Source organism: Cyprinodon variegatus, unplaced genomic scaffold (assembly GCF_000732505.1).
Source record: "Cyprinodon variegatus isolate N-32 unplaced genomic scaffold, C_variegatus-1.0 Scaffold1172, whole genome shotgun sequence".
Classification (NCBI taxonomy): domain Eukaryota; kingdom Metazoa; phylum Chordata; class Actinopteri; order Cyprinodontiformes; family Cyprinodontidae; genus Cyprinodon; species Cyprinodon variegatus.
Window position 1 is genome coordinate 153,147 of NW_015151625.1, and position 9,003 is coordinate 162,149.

At 36.9% G+C, this 9,003-nt stretch overlaps 1 protein-coding gene across 1 annotated transcript; it reads right to left on the bottom strand.

Annotated features, from left to right (window-relative positions):
* Nucleotides 1-674: 674 nt before the first annotated feature.
* On the bottom strand, nucleotides 675-5,002 carry LOC107101918 (green-sensitive opsin). Its single transcript, XM_015401007.1, has 5 exons — nucleotides 4,639-5,002; nucleotides 4,363-4,531; nucleotides 3,665-3,830; nucleotides 1,322-1,561; nucleotides 675-994 (listed from the first exon to the last, which is right to left on the bottom strand). The coding sequence occupies exons 1-5, from the start codon at nucleotides 5,000-5,002 to the stop codon at nucleotides 896-898; spliced, it is 1,038 nt and encodes a 345-aa protein (XP_015256493.1). The 3' UTR covers nucleotides 675-895.
* Nucleotides 5,003-9,003: the final 4,001 nt, after the last annotated feature.

The following is a 9,003-nucleotide window of genomic DNA, read 5'->3' on the forward strand; positions in this document are numbered from 1 at the left end:
TGGATATTGGATATTCAAGCGGGGTCAGCGGGATCTAGCAAACGGTTGATCCGACTGGGGGACTCCGATGTCGGCCAGTGTCTCTCAGCTGCTCCCTCCTCCCACACGTTGTGGTGCAGTTAGGGATCGTCAACAAATCTTTGAATAAAGCACTCTTGAGAAACAAAAATCAATAAATTCCTTATCTTATGACCAGCTAAGACAAACTAATATAGAATCATGCCAATAGATATCATATGTAAGGCACACTTGCTTTTATGCAAATTTAAGCTGTTTACAATTTTTAAGATATTTTTAAAGACAAAACCCTGACTGGCACAGGACCGGGACCAGCCCCAGAGCTGATGGCTTGGTTCAATTGCCTGGTCCGGTCTAGTCTGCACCCCAGTAGGTCTCTCTGTCACGTGATATGACAGAGCGAAAATTTCACTTATTCAAGTACTTTCATTAAAAACAAGGAAGCAAAAACCAATACATCTTTTCATGCATGCATTTAATCTGTTTTTCTACATTTTTTTTAGAAAATATTTACAGGCTATTAGGACAGAGGCTGAAACATATGCACAATTTCCCATTTCAAATATACAAAGGTGAATCTCACCCACTCACCATCTGAACATTTAACAAGCAGATGTTACCAACAATCCACCAAGGAAACATAATTGAGGCTGTGTCCCATTTTACAGTCCTTTTTTTTTTCTTTTTTTTTTCTTCAAATGTAGATATTATTCATAAATGTGTACAGCAAAATGTCACAGGCCAGTATTTAGAGATTAAAGTCCATTTGTTGCAAAAAGTTTTTTCTTGAATTCATTGCTGTATTTTTGTGTCCATAACATTCAGCTTTAGGAAAACATCAGGAAGGAGTTCGACTGTAGATATGTTGCTGTTATCATTAAGCTGCAGTTGAGACTTCTGTCTTGCTGGTTGACACTGATGTCTCATCCTCAACCATAGCACCCATTCCAATTGTTGCCAGCATGCAGTTACGGAACTGAAATCAAAGCATGAAGAGTTATATAACATAACATTTAGGTTTTTCTAATATAGTTACAATGTTGTATTTTATTCCCATGGGAAAATAACATTAAAACTTTTGGAAAGACAAATACATTTATTAGCAGACTTCGACCAATAACTAAAAGCTTATGGATAATTATATTGTAGTACAGAAGATAGCCATTTCACAAAAATGTTTCTTCTTAATGGCAACTTCTAATAAAATGTATTCCAACAAAAATGAATTTCAATTAAACATAATTAGAATTTTTTGAAAGTTTTGCAATAATACAATGTGTAACCACAGCGATGGACAACTGACCTGTTTGTTCATGAGAATATAGATAATAGGGTTAAATAATGCTGAGCTCTTTGAGAAAAAGGCAGGTATGGCCATGGCTGTAGCTGTGAAGGCAGCTCCCTTGTTGAAGAAAATCCATGCAGCAAAGGAGGCATATGGGACCCAAGCAAGAAGGAAGCCGAACACCATCAGGACACACATGCGTGTGACTTCCTTCTCAGCTTTCTGGGTGGAAGCTGAGTCCTGCTGCTGGGCTGCAGCCTGGAAATCAATTCGACAACAGATTAATGCCAGTGTTAAGTAGTATGTAATTTCATGGTACAGTTAAATCAGGATTCACAGTTAGGAAAAAAAGGATAATGTAATTTAGACAGAAGTACGCCCTAGCAGGCAAGACAAGTAAAGGAATGATGCTCCGGAAAAGTATGAATCTCATTAACCTTATTTTTTCCGGCATTATAATTGTTAGGGATCCAAATCCAGATTAAACTTGGTTAGTTCATGTGCCAGGCTTAGTTGGCCGAGTCTGGCTCATTTTTTTGTTGTTAGGGTTTTATATAGCTGAAACTGTCTGAATCTGACTCCATGGCAATGGCAATTTAGTTCAAAACTATACTTCTTATTTGTTGAATCCAGCACCAGGGGGCAAAATAATGGACAGAGAGGATATTAGTGCCATCATTTGGCCAGAAATGACAACAATTCATAAGCTACATATCATAAAATTAATTTTGAGGAATTAAATATTATTATTTGATGTTTAATTTGGACATATCTCAAGAAAGGAAATGCAGTTAATTTATCAGCAATTGCCTATCAACACCTTTGATGAAAAGATTATGTGCATATTCACATTGTATGGTGTACTGTATGGTTTCTCAATGAACTCCAAAATTGACTGCAATATCTTCTTATGTGTGCAACAACGGTTGCTTGACCTGAATACCTTAAATCATTCAGGGTATTTAAAACATGGCAAGGTACGTCCATAATAAGTGCAATCCAAAAATAGAGTAGGCAATTAGGAAAGAGCTAGGACAAGGAGTTACTTATTCTTAAGGAGCGGTATGTTTCCTAGTGCCAATGAACTCTTTATGTCGCTAGCCACTTCTAGGAACTATATGGTTACACATAATCCTTCGCATGACAGATATATTGGCACAGCCCACGTCAGGGAGATTAACATGTACTCTGTGTGACACATGCTAAAATACACTTCTTCATATGCTTTCTGTTTTATAATAGAAAGCCTCAGCCATTCACTACTTGTGAACTTTTGTTTTTTGTAGTTCTTTTTGGGAAGGCTGTAGTCCCAATTTGACCAGTGTCATTCATGTGTGTGTATGCCATAAAATGACATCATTAAGACTGAAGACTGTCTGGATTCAGCACAGCAGTCCGGATCTCTTTTACTACCCCGATTAGTGTTGTTCCTGTTAACCTTGTGAAAGGTGAATGGATAGGTGCCAGGAACAGATGGTAGGAACTACAATTTAGGATGTTCGGATTGAGCCACAGACTAGTTGAACCTTGCTTGCATTGGTAAATTAAGCAAGCAAGGCATCCTTTCGGTGAAACCAGGTAATCACAGCTTGACATGCAGGTAACCTTTCAGGTCTACCTCAGAACCTTCTCTTTGAAGGACCTACTGGAAGAACCCCTTCAATTCTGTTCATAAAATCTGCAGATTAAAATCTCCAGCAGCCCTCCTTGCTCCCTCGGAACCTTTTGCCCTCCAACAATCTCACTGCAGCTCTAAACTCTGCTACCACATGAAGCCAAATATCTTGGACAAACTGTTTCTCCCCAAAGATCCTCAGAACCCAAGCCTCAGTAAGACAAATCCTCTTGAAATCCTCCCTAATATTTTTCTATCAATTGTTGGCTCTTCTCAAATTTCTTCCTTCTTGTCATAATGGTTGTTGCCCTGTTTCACGGGGCCCCAGACAGTGATTCATATGTCTTCCAGCAGCCAAATCTTTAAATTTAACTACATCTCCTGAGAGTTTCTTATATTTGGGTCGAAATACCATCCTATGAAAAAAACAGAGGTTTCAGGTCACATGCATTGCAAGTTACCAATATAAATAAAATATATTTCCTAAGGATTTCGAATCTTGACATTCCATCAGGTATTTCCCTGAGCAACTATGTTTTATAGCATAACAGAAAAGAAATATTTAAAGCATGCAATTGTTCAAAAATACTACACTGAGCACACAGGTGATACAGTTTGGACTGAATAGTAAGTTAAATTCCCTATTGGCAGTAAGTTTGTAAGATCTGTGCAAAAAGCAACATATGCATTTAACAAGATGTAAGTCATATGAATAGATATAAAATGGGTTAAACCTCAAGACTTACAGCTTTGACTGTCATCACAAGACTTCCATATGTGAAGAAAATTGTGAAAACAGGGAAACAGAAGTGGCAGCTGAACATGTACATCACATATGATTCATTGTTGAAGCCTGGGGCCAAGGTGTAATAGTCGGGTCCACAGGATACCTGAAGACCCTCAGGTATATACCTATAGAGAGAGCACAACTGTGTAAGCCATTTGTTCTTTTCTTAAGTTGTTAGTTAGTTGATGTTTATAACTTATAAAGAATAGTCCTGATCTTGGAATAAAAAAAGTGCAGTAGAGGATATCTAAATATCTGTTAAAATTGTTTCTTTTACTGACAGTGGAAAAATCCAGCTCATCTGTCTCATCTCCGTGATTCTACTGCAATTTGTGGAAATACACTGTGGATGCTATTTAATAATATTAAGACTTCAGAATTTATACATTTGTTTGCATGTTAGAATAATCTCCCACCAGGGTTGTTATTAACATGTTATACATAGAAAAAAATAAAGCACAGTTGTATATGTTACTGCTTTGAAAAATACCAAACATGCAATATTGCAATGGAAAGATTTTGAAAAACTCCAAACCAGGAACCAAATATAAAGGCAAGAAATAACAAAAGCTTTAAAGTAACTCAAAAGGGATTGTCTAATTTTCCTTCCACTGCCTTACAGGTGTGAGTATGCTATCAAAACAAGTTATTTCTCACCTTGACCAGCCCACCAATGGAGGACATGCACAGGACATAGCCATCAGCCAGGTAAATCCACAACCAATTGCAGAGTGGGTAGCAGTAAATTTGAAACTACCCATTGGTTTACAGACCACAATGTATCTCTCAATAGCTAAAACCACAAGAGACCATAGTGATACTTGACCTGTTGTAAACAAAGAATAAAACAAGTAGTCGTGTTAAACCAGTGAATGGCTAATTGAGCTAACAATAATTTACATGTAAGAAGGTTTATACATTTCTAAACTTTACCTCCAAGTGTAGCAAAGAAACCTTCCATATCACAGCCACGGGGTCCCATAGCAAAATAGCCCATCACAGAAGAGTAGATGGTGGCTGTGAATCCGAAGAGGATCATGATCAATCCTGCAACGGCTAAGTTCACAAGGATATAGTTAAGGGGTTGCCGGAGCTTCTTGTTTTGAGCTGTGACCACCAGCGTCAGACCATTGATGGGGAGGCCAGTGATGAGCAAGAATAACATGTACGCCGCTAGCAACTTGAATTGCCATGGATCTGCCAAATAGTACTGTGGATACTCAAAGGGACTCCTCACGAGCCCCGTCCTGTTGTTCATGGGGATGTAGAAGTTCTTGCCTTCTGTGCCATTCTCCATCTTCTCAGACTGTGATCTGAAGTAGCAGGAAGCTGTAAAACCTAAAGCTCTGTCTATGCAGCTGTCTCTGCTCTCTTCCTTTTACATGTAGCCATGGTTATATACCCCTTAGTCACGTTATAAGAAGATAAGCTAAGAGGATCTGGGAAATCAGCCCATAATCTCCTAGTATAATCACTTGTTAATCAGTGATCTCTTATTTCAAGTTTTTAGGGCAGGTTTTGGAATTGGTCAGGTCACAGATTCAATATCCTATCCTTACATCTGGTTAGTGAAAGAATTATTTTTTTTCTTGTTCCTTCTTTTCTGTGTTTTTGTTTTGTATTTATTTATTAAAATTGACAAAATAAATATAGTAAATCTTATTTTCCTGGCACTATATATACATACAAACACACACAAATATATATACTTAGTCAACTCTAATGCAGGTCAAGTTTACTTTTCCCACTCTCAAAAATAAGCTTTGTAAACACTTAAACCGAATGAAGCAAAACAAGTTGTAGGTTATGACTTAAATTGAATTAAAGGTGGATCCTGTTTGAAAACCCTGGTTCAGTATCCATTTAGATGGGTAACAGCTAACAATTTCCAAATAGGATTTCACAGTATGGGTCTGTGTCCACAGTAAATCTGAGTCTGTCACACCAGTAAATAGATTCTGCACTTCTCCTGTTCTTATTTAATGCTAAGACGGCATCTTAGAGCGCAAACCACAAGTCAGCAGTTTAATGTAATAACTTAAGGCTGAAAAAAAGAAAAAAAAATTATGACAACATTTATTGTAAATTGGGTTTTTGTCTTGAAAGCTTTGAATTCCTTGTTTAATAAAAAAAGGCAGGAAAACAGGTTTAATATACAAAATTGAGGCAATAGAAAAAAGACCCCTCCTCTTCCATTTCATTTTAACAATAAATTAGCTAAAAGTAATATGCAAAGAGGGGGAATATGTAAAATAATATATACAGTAATTGGGAAAATAAAAACATAGTAAGGATATAAGAAGCAAAATATAAGAAAAAACATTAATAAAAACACTTGCTATAATAGTAGACCTCCTGGATGTGCTTCTCTGAACGAACCAATCACTGCAAAAGGATTCTGGAATCATTAATGTCTCATAGATGCTGTAAGATTAGATCCATGCCAAGTTTTCTAGGACCTACTTCTTTTCCTCCGCTAAGTCCAGCAATGACCCAGGGCAGTGTAGTGGGTGGTATTCAGTCTCTAATTATACCTCTCCCCGAGTGAAATCAATCAGCTGGGCATAATGGTTCCAGACCATAATAGGAACACTATTGCTGAGTTGTACTGATATTCCCTCTTTACTAGCCAACATGCCTTGGTGTACTAAATAAACAATTAAATGACTTAATTAATATAGATATTAGTCAAGAAATATTTCAGTGTATATCTAGTTTTCTCAGATAATCGTTTTTTTGTGTGCTTTTATTCTTATTGCAACATATCAGGTCAAACATGTTTCGTGTTTATCACTAATATAGCCTTCCCCTGAATGACCTGTGGGTCTCATCAAAACAGAACAACTCATACATCTTGACATAAACCACTTACTGAGTAGCAAAGCCTCAATCACAAGCATCTTTTACCACTCTGATCTCAGCAGTCTATACTAAAAGTCATCAGTGTAGGAATTGCATGTAATGCCTTTCAGAGCTCTGCTGAGACTGATCCTGCAAGCACGAACTGTGCAAAAAAAAATTCCTTCAATGATGCAAAAATTATTTCATCTGTTCAAATAATTGTAGCTGAAATAATCTTCCTTCTAAAACAGATGCTGTATTGCTGTTAACTGTTCTTCTTCTTAAAAGACAGTTCAGAGCTCAATAAAGTGGAACTACTAAAGTGTACTTTAAATCAGGTACTGTTAAATAATTTTTCATGAGAGAAGAGGGACTTTCACCAACCATAAGATGCCAGTTGCCCCTAATTAAGCTCAGAGGACAACAATGAGCTGGAGGCATAGAACAGACAAAGGCATTTAAATGTTTCTGTGACATTCCAATAATATAACAGTTGAACTGGAACAGCTTGTGTTTAAAAGCTTAATTCAACCTCTAATCAGCATCACTTAACAGAATAAACATAATCATTAATATAGTAATTAACTTAAATTAGTTGTTTTAATCATTGCCATAGGCTGCCACAGGTATTTTGAATTTCAAGTGTCCCTTTGTGAAATAGTTTTTAGTGAAAAAATGCTGCCATTCAGAGGACCTAAATGGCCAGTCTCATCTTAACGGGTACAGCAGAAGACTGCCATGTTTAGCCTGGTTCTGCCAGAGGTTTCTTCCCAACGGGGAGTTTTTCCTCTCCACCGTTGCTTCATGCTTTCTCATCATGGACCAGTTCTCTCAACATGTGTTATCCAACTGGAATTCCATCAACCAGGTCCCTGAGTGAAGCTCTAGTATCAGCTCACGCAGTCCACAGGATCTCCCCATAAAGCTCAGCATACCGACTCACCAACCAGCAGTCTACAGACTGACCAACTTCATCTATCTCCACTCCACCACCAGTTTCAGGCCTGGGGGGAACAGCCCTATTTTTGCTCCTGTTCATGCATATCTATCAAAATTAAGCACTATTTTCTAGTATTTTCTAGCACTAGTTTCCTGCCGAGGTGTGAGCGCCTAAGACAAAGTAATTGTATTAATACATTTCTCCTAATTGTCTTTTCTCTTCATGTGAGTTTTTCAGACTGAACTGTTTTGCCAAAGTACAATAGCTCTGGGAATGGATATCCCAGAACTAGATGATAACACAAAAGATGTGTCATTTCACATGTAGACGATTATGACTCTTGCTGTAAGATTGTAATTGGTATTTGTATATATAACTTTATTTAAAATTATTTAAGAGTAAAATCGTAATAAGCAGACAGAAGGACAGAAACGGAGGTGAGAAAAAAAGGGTAGATAATAACCTAGGGAAGAGAGAAAGAGATAGAGACAGGAAAGAGGGCATAAAAAAAGAGAGAATACAGCAAAAAAAAAAAAAGAAAACTCAAATAAACAACACAGGAGATATACAGTAACTCCTAGAAGTCTGCTTCGCTTCAATACCTGTATGAGATGAAAGGAACAGAAAACAGAGAACATTACAACATTAAGAAGATAAGAGTCAACCAATGTAAAAATAAAAAAAGCTTCAAGAGCAGGGTGTATTCCTAAGATAATCATGTGTGAGGGAGGCAAAACCTATGATGATTACACAATATTATTCAGGGTGGTATATATATCTGTTGCTTCAGGTTAGTAGTTACTATTAGTGTGCATTTATGAGCAGCTGGAACCTAACTCCTGATTTTTTAAGAACCTACGGATGTTCAGAAATAATATATAGAAGAATCACAGATTGCTCCCTCTCGGAAAGGGAACTGTTGTTAGATTCTGTAATAACGAAGAGGCTAACTTTATGACAGGGTATAATACCTTGAAACAGCAGTAGACTATTTGTTTGAAAACCATGTTTAATTAAAGCATTGTATATTAAGTTATATTTTATGAACTAATAACTAGTAATGTTATCTTTACCAGAGGTATAGCAAGCCTTGTTTCACTGCTGTGTGTTTTTTTTACCTGGGCTGCTGCAGTAATATTTGCCAAGGATGCCTTGAAGCTGGCCCAGCATGTAATGAAATCACAAGTACCTTATATAACCAAACTGAAATTTAAACAATGGCAAACATAGCTATTACTTACCTTATGAACTTTTCCTTCACTATAACTATGAGTCTAAGATATTGTTGCTGTTACTTTTCTGTATTAGTAAGGCTCTAAACCAGGGCTGGGCAATTGCAGTTCCTGAGGCCCAGTATCCTGCAACTTCACTGCAAAAAAGGAAAATCTATACAAGTGTAATAAACTTGAATTCAGCATTTTTTCTTATTACACTTGTTTTTCAATGTATTTTCTTAGTAAGACTGAATATTGTTAAGATTATTTGACTTGTTTTAAGAAAATTCACTTTTTTCATCC

Excerpts from the sequence above, each read along its gene's own strand:
- LOC107101918 (XM_015401007.1), bottom strand. The coding sequence starts at position 5,002 with ATGGAGAATGGCACAGAAGGCAAGAACTTCTACATCCCCATGAACAAC. Across the intron at positions 3,831-4,362 it reads CCATTGGTGGGCTGGTCAAG|GTATATACCTGAGGGTCTTC; the intron begins GTGAGAAATAAC and ends CTCTCTCTATAG. Across the intron at positions 1,562-3,664 it reads TTGTGATGACAGTCAAAGCT|GCTGCAGCCCAGCAGCAGGA; the intron begins GTAAGTCTTGAG and ends ATTGATTTCCAG.